Genomic DNA, 18,223 nt, shown 5'->3' on the forward strand with positions numbered 1-18,223 from the left:
ATAATTCACTTGCTTGGCATGTGAGGTCCAGTGTTGGATTCCTTAGCACTGCAAACATATAAACACAGTTGGGGGTGATGGAAGAGGAGTGGAAAGGGGGAGGGGAGAGAGAGAGGAAGAGAGAGAGACAAGACACACACACACACACACACACACACACACACACACGATGTTGCTGCCATTGTAGTACTGCTGAAAAACCTAAGTAACTTTAGTTCAGTTGTTCTGTAGTGCTTCTAGGACTCTGGACTCAGGCTTGCCTTGCCTCTTTCTATGTATGCTTAGAAGATGAAATTGCCTCTTAACCAGTGGTATGATGTGAGGCTCATACCTTTCAGCTGTACTCTGCCTCGTGACTTGTCCTTCACAATGGAGTTCTGGATTAGTTTTAAATGTTCTGTTCTCATTTTACCTTCCCTTTCTTCTGCTGCCACCCCCTCTCTCTCCCCTTCCTTCCCCCTCGATTTTCCTCTGTCAGACTGCCTTCTGTGTGTGTTCCCCAACCCACCTGTGCTCTCATAATCTCCCTGGGCTTCAGCATGACCTCGTTTTACATTGCCTTCTTTACCTTTCCTTCATCAGCTTACCAGTTTTTTCCTAGGTCTTTATTAGCCATGGGCTAACCTCCCTAATACCCTACCTATATGTACCTACTTCTCCAAATGTTTGCCTTTTGGAAGAAGATGGTTTTGGTTCAAACTATAATCTTGCTTTTGATAGCAGCTATGAATCAGTTACCTTAACGTGAGTAGATACTGACTTACTATCTGTTTTTTTCTATCTTCTCTGTCCTCCTTTTCATCCTATAAGCTGAGTACTGGTTGTAGATGCTCCTTTTCATCTCTAATGTTTAGGGGAGGTACAGAAACTAGGGACTGTAGCAGCCTGTTCTAAGCTATTTGTCATAATCCTATTCCTTAGCTTTGGTGTTATTTAATCCATCCTTCCTTCCTTCTTTCCTTCCTTCCTTCCTTCCTTACTTCCTTGTTTTTTGGGACAGGTTTTTCTATGTATTCCTGGCTGTCCTAGAACTTGATCTGTAGACCAGGCTGGCCTCAAATTCAGAGATCATCTACCTGTCTCTGCCATCTGAGTGCTGGGATTAAAGGCCTGTGCTGCCACCATCATCTAGCTCAGGATATTATTTTTTAAATAATTTTTAACTTATTGTGTGGATGTTTTGCCTGCATGTATATCTGTGAACCATCATGGTGCCTGGTGCCCACAGAGATTCCACAAAGAGCATCAGGTCTCCTCGAACTGGAGTTACAGACAGTTGTGAGTTTCCATGTGAATGGGTGCTTAGAACTGAACCTTGGTCCTCTGGAAGAGCAATAAGTGTCTTTAATTGCTGAGCCATATCTCCAACTCTCAGAAAAGTGTGGGGGGCAGGAGTTGAGAGAGATTTTATATAGTCATAAGTTATATTTACTTTAGTACAGAGAAACAGATAAGGTTTTTGTGATCTGGAATCTGCCTAAATGGACATCATTAAGAGACACTGTCCTATTGGGTTTCTGTATCTTCTGAGCACATCACAGTCCTACCTGTAAGGCTTCATATCATCCTCTCTGTTCTCCCTGTTTCTAAGTCATAGATTTATTTTGCTGTCCAGATGCAAAGTCCCTAGGAAATAGATTATGTCTTCTTTGGTTCTCTTTTATCATCAAAAGGTATCAGCTACTATAGTGTTCACAAGCATAGTTGTTAAGTTATATTTATAGCCAGAGTATCCACCTTGTGTATGTATATGTAGCAATTGCTGATGTATTCATACTTTGCATACAGATGTAGATTATTTGCTTATCTTTTTATGTATAAATAACAGATTTAAAATTTTTGTTGAATCCTTTTATTGACCAAACAAAAGGGCTAATAAATCACTCTCATCTGTTGTTCTTTACTGAGGATATCACCATATCAGAGATGTATTGTCTGCAGCTCTAAAATCTTGTAACAGGAATGTACAATCATATTTGGGTTCTTTTATATACTCGTTGTGGAATAGGCCTTTTAGATTTATCTCAGAGAGGATATCCTTGGAAATTGGTCAGGTTAAATTTTCTATTCTTTTGTAGTCTGGATTTGTCTTCTAGGCAAGCATCTTCTGCCATTTATCTCTGTCTGTAGTGAGGATTGAAATGGCAGGATCCCAGTGTTTATCAAAATGTACAAATAGGATGTCCAGAAACTTGCTGTCAGCAGGTCTTTTCTGAAGTCCCCAGCCAGCTGTCTTTGCATAAAATGTTCACAAGCAGGGTAAAGGTGTGTCTGCCCATTGACATTACTGTCTGCCTGTGTTTGAGCTCAGACTTCGTACTTGAATGTAGTTGTCATGTAAGCATAGCAGAACTACTATTTTAATTTTTAACTGACTTGTTAGATAAAGGACAGGTAGCCCTTAGAAAAAGCACAAGAAAAGTGCTTTCTTTCCCCTAATAGTTGTTAAGACTTGCAAAAGAATACTGTGTGTGTTTATAATTCTAGCTAGTTCTTATTTTTTTAATTAAAATTATTATTAGAAAGAGAGGGGAGGGACATGCAGTGGTGGTGCACATCTTTAAATCCAGCATTTAGGTTGTAGAGGCAGATCTCTGTGTTCAAGGCGAGCCTGATCCACAAAGCAAGTCCAACACATAGAGAATTCCTGTTGAGAGAGAGTGGCTGAGTGGGGGAGGTGTAGTTTTCTTCTTTATCACCTTCTATCATGGGATCTGGTACTCAAACCAGGATTTTGTGGCAGACATTTTTACATGCTGAGCTATCTCATTGACCCTAGATTCTAGCTAGTCTTGTACCTTTCTTTCTTTTATCTGTTATTCTAATTATGACTCTAGAATCTTTCCCAGCTCATTTCCCTGCCCTTCCTGCCTCTTTTTTGGTAGCTGCTTTGCCTGCAAAGGATAAATAATATGATCCTATACTTGCTAATGCCAGAACTAGAGATGTTTCAGATTAGATCAGCCACAGATAACTTCCTCCACACATACAGCCACTGGTAACTATATTCAGCTTTTTGAGGATTGTTGCTAGCATGGAACAGAATAAACCCTTTCTTTATTCATGGTTTTGACACTGGGCTGTACTTGGAACATCTCAGTGAGAATCTTAAGTCTTTCCATTTAAGATAGAGTCTCCAGGTTAATTAGAACTGTTTTCCATTCCTTTCCCCTACCCCCTCTCTATTTCTTCCTTTTTTCCCTCCTTTCTTTCATTGGAGGGGTTGGGTGGGAGCAGTAGTAGGAGTTGAATCTAGGCCTCTTGTCTGATAGGCAAGCTACCTGTCTTGGATGGCCCCTTTGTTATTATTTTTAGACAGTCTCACTAGTATAGCCTAGGTTAACTTGTAACTCTTTGTTTTTCCTGCTGCAGCCTCCTGAGTGCTGGGAGTATAGGTGTATGTACCACCATGCCCAATTATTTTTTAATAAATAATTTTAAAATATTTATTTTATTCTTTTATATGTACAAGTGTTTAACCTGCACATATATATGTACCACATGTGTGCCTATTCAGAAGAGGGCATTGGATTGGAGTTTCAGAAAGTGATTAGCTGTGAGTTTAGTTAGGAATTAAACTCAGGCCTTTCTTCTACAAGAGCAGTAAGTATTCTTGACCCTTGAGCCAACTCACTACCCCCTATTTTGGTTTTGAGACAGGGTCTTGATATATTCCCAAGGTTAATTTTGGACTTTGGAGTTTATGTAATGTTGGGACTATAAGCATATTCACTGCCTCAACTGCCTGAACTTCTCTTGTTCTGGTCCCCTTGCTAGGCACCTTGTGGCATGGATGTTCTTAACAGATTTTGTGTTTGGTATAACTGAGGAGATTTCCAAAGGCTGGACATGACATGGGAAAAGTTGTTGACTTTTAGTTTATAAATTACTATTCCTCCCTATCCCTTTGATAGAACTGAGGTTTAAGTTTGAAAAAGGAAGTATGTTAGAAACCAGATAAGTAATGCTCCTCATCTCAGGTGCTGATCCTGAGTGAGACTACTACATTTACTTCAAATCTTGACTTGTCTTTAATAACAAATGTAACTTATAGCCAAGAAGGAGAAAGGCAGTTTTTGGCAATGAAAATTTTAGAGAGAGATGTCTGTATCATTTTGAAATGGTCTTTATTTCTTCCTTTCATAAACAAACTTTAGAAGCATAAGAGAAACCACACTATAATGATGTTGTTCTTGCTGGAGGTGGTGGTGCACACCTTTAATACCAGCACTTGGAAGGCAGAGGCAGGTGGATCTTTGTGAGTTTGACACCAGCCTGGTCTATTGAGCGAGTTCCAGGACAGCCAGGGCTATACATAGAGAAACCTTGTTTCAAAAACAAACAATTCCCCAGTATTCTTCCTTATAGGCTGCTAGGCAAGTGTTCGGCCACTAAGTTACATTCTTAGCCAGGCATCAGTCTTAAAAATAGGATCTTTCTGTAGTTAAACTTAGGAGAAAACAAAACAAGAAAAGCATAGTTGTTTTGACAGTTGGCTTTTCTTGATTTTTGATAGATGTAACTATATTAGTCACTGTAAAGTTCAAATCTGTCTAAATGGATGAGCCTTGGGAGTCATAGAAGTGCAGATCTTAGAGTCATGTGTGCCTTTCGAGATGAGCTTCATCCTGTTAAGATGGTGACATTAAAACATTTTAGTTATAGAATAAAATGGTCAGATTTTTATATAAGTATATGAAAAGGGACTGGAGAGATGGTTCAGAAGTTCAGAGTACTGGCTGGTCTTTCAGGGGATCCTGGCTCAGTTCCCAGAACTCACATGGTAGTTCACAGCTGTTTATAACTCCAGTTCCAGGCAACCCAGTGCCTCTCTGGCCTCTATGATCACACATAGTACACATACATATGTGCAGTCAAAACACTCATACATATGTAAATAATAAAATACAAAGTAAATATATGAAAGGAGAACAGATTTTGGAGAAATGGGAGACTCCATGGGTTGAGCTTGGTTTTGAAGACTGAATTACTTTTGTTTTGTTTGTCTTAAATTGTGTGTGTGTGGGTTGTTGGCATAGCAGGGAAGAGTTGCATCCCATTGCATACATGTCTTGGGTTTCATCTTCTACCATACCTGGCATTGGTTCTGTTTTGTTCACTGTTGCATGACCAACATAGGTGATTCTTGAGCTTCTGAGAATTTTGTCTCTGCCTATCTCCTAGAGGGGTATTCTGGGATTCTATACAGGCTATCACTATATCTAGTTTTTTACATGGGTTCCGGGGATCTAAACTCAGGTTGCCAGGCTTCCACAGCAATTCTCACCCACTGAGCCGTCTCCCCAGCCCCTGTACTTTGAAAGATGAGTCTGTGAGAAGGATGAGTGTAGAAAGCATGTGCTAGATAAAGGGAATAACAAGTAAAAGCTCAGAGACAGATTTCACTCAGGGTTTATTCAGAACCCGAATGGATCTTCTAGAGCTATATGGAGTGCTGGTGAAACAAGAAAGATCAGAAAACTGAGAACTGTGAAGGGCTTGCAATGTCTGGCAGAAAATTTAGACTCTTGTTTATTAAAGGCAGCCATTATTAAGCATGTGCTTTAGGAAGCTAACTTGGACAACCCTGATTAAGGTGATACAATGTGACAAGTCATCTGATGTAGAAGAACCAGTTCAGTAGTAATGGGCTAGTAAAAATGAAGATATTTTAAGTATTGTGAAAGTCCTTAGTGTTTTCTTGTTGCAGTAAATATTAAAATGGATGATTCATCACTTTATTGGCCCCCTGCGGTCTCACTCCAATGATGCTCCTTTAGTATGGAGCTAATTCCCTTCCCACTCTGCCTGCCCTGCTGCTTCTATCCCCGTGTGTTTCTTTACCCTACTGCCCGGCACAAACCTTACTCCAAGGTCTGCTAGCTTTTTATGCAGCTTTATAATTAAATTCTCAATTCACAAACCCTCTATACAATATTATTACATCCAAATGGACAAAGATACAAACTACCCTTCTATATGAGATAAAATGACCTATAGAATCCCTTAAAATATTCATATCTATCTAGTGCCAATTAAGTTTACCTGGGTCCAAATCACCCTTCTTTTGAGCTCAATCTTTATCTCCTCCCCCAATCTCTGAACCTCTTGTTTTCCTCCCTTTTCCCTGCCTACCTCTCCACTGTCCAATCATGTGCCATCTTAACATAAATCTACATTTTCTTCTTAAAAACAAAAGCCAGGATTTTATTTTGTAGCTTTAGATGACCTTGAATTATTATATAGGTCAATCAGGCTCGTCTGGTGCTAACAGGGATCGCCCTGTTTCTGCCTCTGGAATGCTGAGACTAAACACACTTGTCATCATTCCTATCTAGGTGTCAAATTTTTGTTGTTTTTCAAGACTGGGCATGTTGTTCAGACTGGACTTGAATTTCTGGGCTCTAATGATTGACTTGCCTTGGCCTTCTGAGTAGGGGCATTACAAGTGTAGGTTGCTATGCAAGCTTACTTGATATTTTCTGAGACTGAGAGGCCTAATTGTGGATACTTTTGAAAAGACAGCTATCTCATCTACTTCTCCAAATAGAATACTTCCTCAGTCTTTGATTACTATTACTGGAAACCATTTTGAAGTGTTTGTAAGTTAAGGAGTGACCCTTAGAACTATATTGCTTGAAATTGAAATCTTTTATCATTGTTTGCTAGCTCTATTGCCTGGGCTCTAGTCTTAGATGAGCCTCTGCTGTAGAAAGCTTCGAACATCTAACTGGGAAATTTGGATTTGTGTGTATTAGGGCAGTTATTCAGTGCTTACTTTAGACTGTAAACTCTAAACAGTACTAGTAAAGTGGCCACTTTGGCAAGTGTACTTATATAGAAGAACCAGTTTGAGAACAAGTCCTGTTCCCCAGGTCCCAGTGTCTGATAGCAAAGGAAATTGGACAACACTGGTACTTCTTTTAGCCCTAAGGATCTCTCTTGTTGCTAACTGCCTTAGAAGATTTTCCTTGATACTCAGCAAAGAGAAAAGGAGAATTCTCAGAAAGTAAGGGGACCTCATGAAGAGAACGAGGGGAAAAAATGATCTGCTACTTGTCAAACCTCAGTGTGTTTACAAAATATCTACTTATATAATACTACTTCTTTACCAAAAATTATGACCTGTTGCTTAGAAATGTGTGACATTGCTTGACAGTTACAGAAATCCTACTGTTTTTGAACAAATAAAGTACATTATGAATGTTTATTTTGGGTAGTGGAGAATAAGAAATGAAGAAAGAAAAATAGAATATATCTGGATTGTGCCTGGGCTGAAAATACAGAAGAATGTAAACAGCCAGGAAGTACAAGGAGGAAGATATTACCACTTAGATTTATATGTTGTTTTATCAGAAAATGCACAATATGAATATAAATTTGCATAATGTAGGCAAATGAGATTAGGAGGTAGAAGAAGGGAGGACAAGAATTTGTAAATTGTAATTATCTCATATTACCATTCCTTAGAGAAAAATTAAGGCTCTGTTGTTCCGGGAGGCGTACATTGTTAGGTTTCTTACAAAGGATGTCAACTGGGATGAAAACTTAAGACCTTTGTAAGTGTAGCCTCTGGAAATAGAGGTTTCTAATAGAAACCTCCTGTGTACCTTGGTTTCTAATAGCAGCTAGTAAGAAAAGGACTTGACTAAAATCACTGCGCCATTCAGAGACAGGAATGCTAAGTAGGCCTTCTGATATTTGGTTTTATACAAGTTTTTTTTTTTTTTAATATTTAGCAAAATCAATAGTACTGTTGTGAAGACAATGGCCTTTTGAGCTTTAAGAATGCAATAGATTCACTCCTCAAGGCTCATGTCAGAATTGTTTATCACTGAGGAACAATGACAACCTGACTGTCTGGTCAGGGCTCAGACAACAGTCTGTAGGGATATTTTTTTATTCCTTTAAATTATGGTCTTTCTCTGAGGCTATTAATCCTGGACATTTAGCAGATTGCTGCTGTGTGTCTGTGTGTCTCTTTTGTCCTGGAGATATTTTGTCTTTCATTCAACACATGTCTTGGAAGCTTGTTTGAAGGATGATTTTTCGTTATAAAATAATTTGAAACAATTTTAGTCCCCTCCCCTCTACAAAACACTCCTCTGAGAGTTAATCAAAGATGCATAGAGTTCAACAACTGAGAAGGCCATTAATAGTACAGCCAGTTTCTGTCCTGCTGGCTTAAAGGCTGCTTCTGAATGTTAAAATTGATGAGGATTTCTCTGGTGTCCTGTAAAGTAGCTCTTCTGGGTAGAGGCAGGACTAGCACATTTGCATACTTTGTTCTTCCTTTCTTTCCTGTGAAAGTCTGCTGGCTACTTTATTTTACAGCCCAGTATTTAGCACTTGCTACTATCGCTAATGTCAGCCAACTGTAGATCTGTTCATCTGGCATTATCTTCAGCCCTGTTTTGACTTTTTCACTGCTTTCTAATTCTTGCAGCTTGCTTTCTGCTGACCTTGTGTTAGCAGTGAAGTGAATGGCAGGTTCCTCATCTTCTTAAAATATCTTAAGTGCATCCAATTCTTTTGGTCTTTTCCTGGAACTCTTATAATTATCTTTCCCCCAAATCTCCCGTGCACAAAATTTGTTCACTTATCCCCAGTCATCTTTAAATTCCCTTCTTTCTAGGCAATAAAATCAGCTATTCTTCCCACCTTGAGTTTTTGGCTTTTGGACATTCTGATCAATGAATGCTACCTTGACGCATTTTTCTTTTCAAGGCTTATCCTGTTTAGTAAACATGCTACTATCTGTTCTGCTGTTTTCTCCCTCAAACAACCTCTCATTTGAGCGTTTCCCATGCTTCATATTTTCCTAATAGTTCAGGTTCCTGTCCTGTCGTTTCCTCTGTTGCTAGAGACCTAACACTGAGTTCAGAGGCCAGGCACTGTGTTGAGATGCTATTCAGCTCCTGATGCTAAGATTAAGACCACCATAGAGACTTTCACTCACTTGTATGTTGTTCCATAATGCCATTCATTTGAGAGAGTGCCTATTGTCTGTCTCTGTCTCTCTCTTTTTAGTGATTGGGTCTTACTATGCAGCCCAGAGTACTGGGCTCACTATATGTGTGTTACCATACCTGACTTGGTCTTATTTTCCTTTATATATCGTATTTCAGTAGTTTCTAAACATTTTTTTCTTACTTTCCTTCCTTTAGATGTTATTTACTTTATGAACACTGATCCATGTTTTGCCTGAACTCGTGTCTGTGTGAGGCTGTTAGATTCCCAGGGGCTGGAGTCACTGACAGTTGTAAGCTACCATGTCAGTGCTGGGAATACCCAGTGCTCTTAACCACTGAGCCATCTCTCCAGCCTCCACCCTCCTTTTTAAAATAGAAAGAATAACTGCTTTTAGGCTTTAAAATAGCAGAAAGAGGTTTGTGATATATGGATTGTAGGGGTCAAACTTTTCTCCACTCATCCTTGTCACTTGTCATCTTTATTTCTCACCAGGCTTTATGTTCTCGCATAAAAGCGCTGCACCTCATCAGTATTGTCCACTCCCCTGCCCTTCATAGCTGCTATTCACAAGTCTTCCATTTCACCAGAACACGTATCAGCTCCACAGGTGATCTCCAGGAAGAACAGCTCAGTCCAGAGCCGTGGGATAGAGTCTACCCTGTAATGCTGCTTTTTAGCTTTGTTTTCAGTCTTCTGAAGGCCTGGGGTCCTCCCTTTGTTTCTTTCATGCCACATTTTTAAACTTTAAAATGTTTTCTAAACTCCTTTCATGATAATTGGTTACAATTCTTGATAAATGCACAATAACAAAATGTTATCGTTACTTTAGTTGTACTTTTAAATTAATTGGTACTTTAACTTGTCATAACCAAAATCATAAATTTGAAAAATACCAATACCGAGAGCTATCTTATTTAATACTCAGCTTCTTTGTGTGCATAGGAGCTTTGCAATAATTATATTTATGCACATATTTGTGAATATACTTCTGCTATTATGCATATCCTTCTGATGTCTTAGTATATGTGCATATGCAGATGTGTTTGTATACATGCGTATTATGTACCAATGTGGTTATGTATGTAGACATCTGTCGAAGGGTAAACGGGTAGGGGTGTGTGTGTGTGTGTGTGTGTTGATTTATGATGATCTGAACTCCATTCCTAATGCATACATGGCAAACATTTCATCCAGTGAACCGTCTTTCCAAATCCCCCATCTCTCATAAATTATAACTTCCATTTTACTATCCGTATAATCTTATGTCTTTTTCCTTATCTTCAAGAAAACAAAATACAATATCTTAGCAAAACAAGAATGTATCTTTTTTTTGGGGGGGGAGATGGGGAACCAAATACATACCTCTAATGGATCAGCTTCCAATAGCGTTGGTATTGATTGCTCTTAATGCTCAGCAGTCCATTGTACCTAACATAAAACCTTTAAAGGCATTTGTTTCTAGTTGATACAGCTCCCAGTGGGCCACTTAAAAGCCAAAGTATTTAATGTTGGTTCTAGGGCTAGTTTGAAGATTATCTCAAAGATTTGAAGATAATCCAAAGAGAGAATTCACATGTTCCAAATCAGGCTTCCAGAGGTTCATTTATTTCTTGAGTTGTTTAAGCAGCTAATTAACTGCTCTGTCCAGCCGGTGCCCTTTGGCTTATTGTTTCTTTGATGTGCTGGAAATTTAAACCATGTGAAGTTCCTTTCCTCTTTTCCTGCAGGAAACCGTGAAATGCAATGAAAAGATCCAAAGCCCTTCCTTGAATCATCAACCACGTTCTAGCCTGTGACCTTGGATTTGCCTGTCTGATTCTTTAGTTTCCTTATGTAAAATCAGACTAATAGCACCTCATGGAATAGCTAGAGAGTTTAAGTAGGATGACATTAACAACAGTGAACTGAATTTAGCAAGCACTTAATAAATGGTGGTTAATAAAATGTTTCTTATCAAATGACTTTGTTTAGGAGTACATTTTCTAATATTTTTCATTATGGTCAGTTTTCAGTTTTTCAAAGAAGGAACTGAGGACTTTTCTTATTTCTGTCTTTCTTTCTGCTTGCCTTTTTATACTTTTTCATGATACTAAGGAACGAACCTGAGCCCTCTCGTATGCCAGGCAGGCAAGGGCTGTGACACTGATTTACACCTCTAGCTCCCTGTCAGTCATTCTTTCTGCCAAGGGGATCAAATGAAGAAAAAGGTATTCCTGGGCCAGGTGTGGTGGTGCATGCCATGAGTCTCAGCACTCCGGATGCAGTGTGAGAGGCAGGGTGATCTCTGAGTCCAAGGCCACCTTGGTCTACACAGCGAGTTCCATGACAGCCAGGGCTATAGAGAGGGACTCTGTCTCAAAAATTAAAGGAAAGAAGAATAACATTGTTGTGTAACCTTTCCAGATTCTAAGGTTTAAGTATGGCTTCACTTTCAGATACTACAGAGTTCAAAAACCACATTGACTCAGAGCTGGCTTTTGGGTACTGAATTAGTTAAGTTAGCCAATAGGTAACTGCTTACTTTGGGCTCCTCTTCCTGAGTGTAGGACCTTAGTTTGCAGATGCTTAGTTTTGGTTGCAGGTGAGTAACTCTGCTTTAGTAACTGTCTTATATATAGTCTCTCTGTTTTCTCCAGGGACAATGGTGACAGATCTAGGCACCGAGCTCCTCGAAATGCCCGAATGTCTGCACCTTCACTTGGACGCTTTGTCCCAAGGTAAGAGCTAGGTTGTAAGCATTGAAGGGTCATTGATGAAAGCCTAGGTTTTATTTTTGTGTGTTTGATTTAATTTGGCTTTATACTGCTGGAACTGGAACCCAGCACCTTGGCACATGCTAGAGAAGCATATCACCGCTGAGCTACAGCAACCTCTGGCCTTTGGATTATCCATATATAGAACTCTTTCCTGGTGAGCCTCTAATTTCTGGTCCTGCCGTCTAACAATTTAATGGGAAATTATTAGCCACGGTGCATAGAGATAGAAAAATGGCATCAAGAGCATACTGTTGAAAAGTAGAAGTCTGTGGCAGAGTCTCACTATGTAGTTCCAGTTGGTCTGGAACTTATAATGTAGATCAGACTGGCCCGGAACTCATAGATGTGCCTGTTCTGCCTGAGATTACTGGGATTAAAGGCATGCATCACTCCTGACTAGCTTTACTTTAGAATAAGGAGTTGTACATTTATAAAAGGACAAATCTTATAGAGCCTATGGATTTTGGGATAAGATATCTCTTAAGCTAAATTTCATTATAACATATCTTTTTGGGCCCAGTCTGGCCTTGAACTTGCAGTTCTCCTGCCTTAGTCTCCCATCTTTATAGATTGTAGTTGTAAACCATTATGCCCAGCATTACTTAGCTAATGATTTAGAAACTCTGTAGTAAGTATCTCCTTTGTTGTTTGATAGTCTTTAATTGGCTTTTCACATGTGATTCCTTTGTACAGGCGCTTTTTGCTGCCTGAGTACTTGCCTTACGCTGGGATTTTTCATGAACGAGGACAGCCTGGCTTGGCTACTCATTCTTCTGTTAACAGAGTCCTGGCAGGTAAGAAATATTTCTTTGGATTTTGAAAATTTGAAGCCAGGAAACTAACATGTCTTCCTCTTTTCCCTGTATTCATATGATAGTTTCTTAGCATCAGCTGAAGGTCTGTTGGGTATTAAGACGCAGTTTCTCACTTCCAGGCAAGAATCAGTACAGTTGAGAAACTGTTTCTCTTGCCTAGTTCTGCTTCTTTCAGGCCTTTTTTGTAAAAAAAAAAAAAACCAGAAAATGGTGGGGTTGGGGGACAGGGGTCAAAGAAGAGAAAAAGCTTTTTCCTCAAGACAGGGTTTCTCTGTGTAGCACCAGCTGTTCTGGAACTCACTCTGTAGACCAGGCTAACTTTGAACTCCTAAAGATTCACTTGCCTCTTTCTGCCAAGTGCTGGAATTAAAGCCATATATACTACCTGTCTGGGAAGGATCATTTTTAAGAACCATTTGTGTCTTAATATAGGTAACTAGATCCTGGGTGTGCTTTAACTGGGTGATAACGGTATCCTGTTGATGGTTTAGTTGGTGAGATACTCATGAGCTGGATTCTGTGATTTTAATTAAGAAGCTAATGCACAGCTCTCCACCCATTTGCTTCTGCCAGCCCATGGAGGTTCCAGGCACTAGGATGGCAGAAAAGAGGCTGAGCAAGTACTGCTGCAGTGGTTTATGATGAGGGGACCCTATAGTGATCCAAGTTTTAGGGCTTGGAGGAATGATATGACCCAAGTTCTGAGACAAGTTGTATGCAGCTGCTTCTGGACAGTCTCCAGAAAAGGGAGCACAGAAGAGATCCACTTTTTTCGGTGAAGATTGTTTCATCATTACATGCTTTGTCCCCTTCCGTTACTTTCACCACCAACTTGTCTGAAAAGATACAAAACAAGTTCTGTGTCTTTAAAAGGTCTTTATTAGAAAAATGTAAATGGCATTGTTTCAGAAAACCTGGGCTGTGTGATGGTTAAAAGTAGAAAGGCATCTGGTATGAAGATGGTGTTGGGGTCTGTGAGAATGTAGCACACTGTTATCTTTGGTTTAGAGATACACTACCCCCCACCCCTGTCTCCTTTCTCTTCTTTCTCTTCCCTTTCCCTCTTTCCCTTTCCTGTTCATTTCCTTCTCCGTTTAAAAAATGCTACATAATCTCACTGTGTACCCCAGACCTGGAATTTGCTATGTAAACCAAGTTGGCTTCTGACTCCCAAGGGCTAAGATCAAAGGTAGAAAGGTGTACACATCTCTAAACTCAGGTATTTTAGGGAGTTTTGTTTTGTTTTGAGACAGTCTTACTATATATTCTTAATTGGCTTAGAACTTGCTTTGTAGACCTGGCTTCCCTTGAACTCAGAGATCTGCCTGATTCTGCCTTCTGAAGCTGGGAATAAAGGCCTGAGCCACCATGCCCAGGTTTTTTTTTTTTTTTTTTTTTTTTTAGGACTATTATAATGTTGTTGTGACAGCTGTCAGGCCATGGGATCTGGTCTTCCTCTTGACATAACATAAAATTCTAGAATTCCACAATTCTCAGCAGTTTCTCTGCCAGATATTAGGACTTCATAGGTCCTGGGCCTGTTACATACGCTGATTATTCCAATCTCCAGAGAGCTGTTGGAAGACGACTCTGGCCCTAGTTGTTAAACAGTGGATTTGTGCCTCTCCATGCATGTGGCTTGGCTCAAGGCTTGTGAAAGATAAGCACTTGCTGCCAGGCAATGATACCAAAGAGCTCTTCTGCCCTCTTCTTTGTCCTAAACATCTGTCTCTGTCACTATGTATGGTGTATCTTGCTTTTCTGCCAGCAAAATCTCTATTTCCTTGGTATTACGCTTTTTTTTTATGACAGCTGTATGTTTTTTTCTTTTTCTTTTTTCCTTTGCTCTAGTAATCCTGTACCTTTACTTTCCATTTCCTATTTTCTGACCAGTGGCCTAAGCCCTGCAGGCCTGTCTGTCCTTACAGATGCATTTGACTGTAAGCGGACATGTTGTAACATTTTATAGGTTATGTATGGGAACGACATCTACAGGGAAAGTAAATCTATCAAATGATTCTAAATGTCACCAAGAGAGAAGAAAATCTCGACTTCTAGAGCCTTATACCTGAGTTAGCAATTCTTTCATTTCATCATTACTACTCATTTTCTCAGTATTAGCATGCCTGTTGGGACTTCCTATGAAGCTGTTATCATGTATAGATATTTAGATATCCCTCCATATTCTGTTAACAGCTATGTCATTTTTTTTATCTTTCATTTTTGCAATACTAATAGTAATAACAACAAAAGCCCAAGTGTGTGTTACTTACTGTGTACTAGGAAGCATTTTAAATACTGAGGGAAGTTTTGTTTCAGTCTTGCGGTAGTTCTGAGACAACTGGTATTATATAATGAACAGTGGAGGAAACACTGGTGGTCCAGGGCATGTCTCAGGTGCGCTCTCAGCAAGGGAGTTAGCCAGGGACTGAGCCCAGATAATGGACTGCAAGACTTCCCTCCGAACCATTTCCTGGTCTGCTGCCCCACGATTATCAACATAAACTTCCTATTCCAAGACCGTAATGTAGAAGACAAGAGGGGCTCCTGGGAAGCTTTTGCTGACCTTCAGAGTTTTTCTTAATCACATTATTTTTGTTTGTTTTAAATGCTTCCTAGGTGTAACCAAAGCTTTATATTTGAGTAGTACTTGCTGAGGGAAATCTTATTATAATAGTGACTTTTTCTCTGAGGCTTCTTGTTCTGCTGGGTGTAGATGTTTTGCTTTTCATTAAACTAACTTGTGATCGTGTAATTGAGGTGCTATAGTAATGACTTTCAGAGTGCAAGAGAACTTGGTTTTTTAACAGTAAGCATTCCCAATTTTTCTGGAAAGGCACTCTTCTCTTCCACGATTGGAATAAGATTGTAACCGTCTTACAGCAGTATACTTGGCAAATACTTTTCTGCTGTTGCTAAAGTCCAATCAGTGTTGTGGGCCAGCCTCAAACCAAACAGACAAAATCCCTGCTCTCCTGTGTCTTGGAGTCTTGATGGCAAACCATATCTTAAAGTGCTGCTCAGTTCTTGGTTCCAAATATAAGTAGGAAGAAGCTCTTCATGGTGAGTGGTTCTAAAGGGGTCATTTGGAATTTGGCAGCTATTAGAGGGACATAGTGAACATGTAGCTGCAGTTTTAGTTGTGACCAGCATTGTGATTGTGGTGGCAAATGAGTCTCTAGTGGACTCTCAACATAGCTATTCTGAAATGCCCATAAAAGTAGATTTGTGGAAAATTAAAATCCTTTAAATCTGCTCTCTTCCACCAGAGGCTGGAAGTGATCATAGATAAACTGAGCCCTTGTACCCAAGTGCCAGTGGTTTGTTAATCTTCTTCATCTCTTCTCTTTCTCTCTTTTCTTTCTTTCTTTTTTAAATGTTGTGTCTTCTTCACAATTTTGTAGGTCCCTACTAGTCTGCAACTATCAACCCAGGGTAGCACAGACTCTGTACCTATATTTAAAGAAATATATATACACTTAAGTGCTATAGCATCTCTTAACATGTATGTGGAGGAGGCATGTAGCAGTAGATAGCTTCCCTTGTTGACATTTTAGCAGACAGACTGAAATGAAGCTGAGCACTGCCTCAGTGGACAAGGTGTGATCCTTAGTACTTTCCACACACTGTCTCTGTAAATCGTTGTTCTACCATGTGAAGTGAGTGTTGGTGTTAGTATTTCTGCCCAACAGAGAAGTCATTTGCCCAGCATAGTACTGTGTGAGGCAGATTTGGGAGATCAAAGCTGGTCTACCCAACTGTCTTCTGTCTTCTGAGCCATTTTGCTTGAGTTCAAGAATCTCCCAAAAGGTTCTTAAGCTTATAATAATTTTTGACGTTTGAAGCCTAAGAGAATTGAAATGAGAAGTCTGGCACAAGATAGCTTCCTTTTAATTTCTTTTAGAGAACAAGAATATTCTGAAGATAGGGCCTGAGTAACATAGGGTATGTTATCTGCCCTGCATAATCCTCTTGACTTTCATCCTAATGAGCATCTGTTCCTGGCAGATGTGAGCCTGATGTACTTAATTCACTATTTTGATTAAAATCAATGGGAAGTGTCAGTCTTTTCTTGCTGTTATCCACAGGTCATTAGAATCTAGTCAGATGTCCTAGATTAGAGATGGCCTTGTGCCTAGTCATTTTTGTTTCTCCCTTGACACTTTAGCCCAGTGGTTCTTAACCTGTAGGTTGTGACGCCTTGCGGGTATTTGAGCAACTCTTTCACAGGGGTCACTAAGGCCATTGGGAAACACAGACACTTACATTCTGATTCATAACAGTAGCAAAATTACAGTTGTAGAGTAGCAATGAAGTAATTTTACGGGTTGAGTTCACCACAATAGGAGGAACTTATTAAAGGGTCATACATTAGGAAAATTGAAGAGCACTACTTTAGTTAGTTAGGGATGCATTGTTCATTTTCCACATACTTATAACTATCTTCATCTTTTTTTCTTTTTAAAAATTCTCTTATTTAATTTTGATGTGGCTTAAGAGCATACTCTTATGATTTCAGATATTAAAAATTTTTTAACTTGTCTTTTAGGTTATCATTTGGGTTAACCTAGCAAATGTGCTTGATCAGAATATGTATTCTGTTGATCTTCACAACTTCATCTAACATCAACAGAATACACATTCTGATCAAGATGAAGTTGTGTAGATGCTTGGCTAATAGTGTTAATGTATTGCATGTATCCTTGTTGGTTTTGTGTCTTGTTCTATCCATTGTCAAGATGATATTGAAACAAACTATTATTGCTGAATTGTGAATTTCTCCCTTTAATGTTGTTACCTTTTTATACAAGTGTTTTTTCCACTGTCGTTAAGATATCTCTACTCATTTTCTGTCCTAGAGTCTATTTTTGTATTTGTATAGCTAGTCCAATTCTTCTCTGGTTTCTGATTGCATGACATATTCCTTTCATCTTTTACTTTCAATTTAGTTGTTTTTTTTTTGTTTGTTTGTTTTGTTTTTGTCATAGTTTGACTGTGTAACGCAGGGTGGCCTAGAACTTACTCTTTAATCCAGGTTAGCCTCAAATCTACAGTGAGTATCCCATGTATAAGCCACTATGAGTGGCTTTTATTTAGATTTCTTTTTAACTAAAAGAAGGCATATGATTGTATTTTAGATTTAAAAATATATTACCTTTTTTTTTTTTTTTTTTTTTTTTTTTGAGCTTCTGTGACTTGTTTCTTGGGTATTCAGATCTTTCTGGGGCTAGTGTCCAATTATCAGTGACTGCATATTGTGTCTGTTCTTTTGTGACTGGGTTACCTCACTCAGGATGATATTCTCTATATGCACCCATTTCCTAGGAATTTCATAAAGTCATTGTTTCTAATAGCTGAAAAGTGGAAGCCTCAGCCCTTCTTAGAAAAAAACAAAAAACCAGTAAGTGTATAGCACCTAGACCTTAAATCATTAATAACTCAAGAGCTAAGAAGATAGCCTTGTAGCAATTTTTGGTATTTAAAAATCATTATGTTTAATCTATACACACCAAGAAAACTTTGATTATTTCCATGTTACATTTTGTTTCACATGTACATTATGCTTATTGTAACTAGTAAGATATCAATGCATACTATCAAACCTTTAAAAAAAATCAAGTACTGACAATAATATATCCATATAGTTTTAGGCCAAAATGCCCTTAAAAATCTGTACAT

At 39.0% G+C, this 18,223-nt stretch overlaps 1 protein-coding gene across 4 annotated transcripts in view; it reads left to right on the forward strand.

Annotated features, from left to right (window-relative positions):
• Window positions 1-18,223, forward strand: part of AMBRA1 (autophagy and beclin 1 regulator 1) — a 181,781-nt gene that overhangs the window by 74,227 nt on the left and 89,331 nt on the right. For all 4 annotated transcript variants that reach the window (XM_080931693.1, XM_080931694.1, XM_080931695.1 and 1 more), the window contains 2 exons: window positions 11,610-11,690; window positions 12,423-12,523. In XM_080931693.1, the coding sequence (XP_080787819.1) occupies window positions 11,610-11,690; window positions 12,423-12,523 (182 nt within the window). The remainder of the gene's footprint in view (window positions 1-11,609; window positions 11,691-12,422; window positions 12,524-18,223) is intronic.

Source organism: Micromys minutus (genome assembly GCF_963924665.1).
Source record: "Micromys minutus genome assembly, chromosome: 17".
Classification (NCBI taxonomy): domain Eukaryota; kingdom Metazoa; phylum Chordata; class Mammalia; order Rodentia; family Muridae; genus Micromys; species Micromys minutus.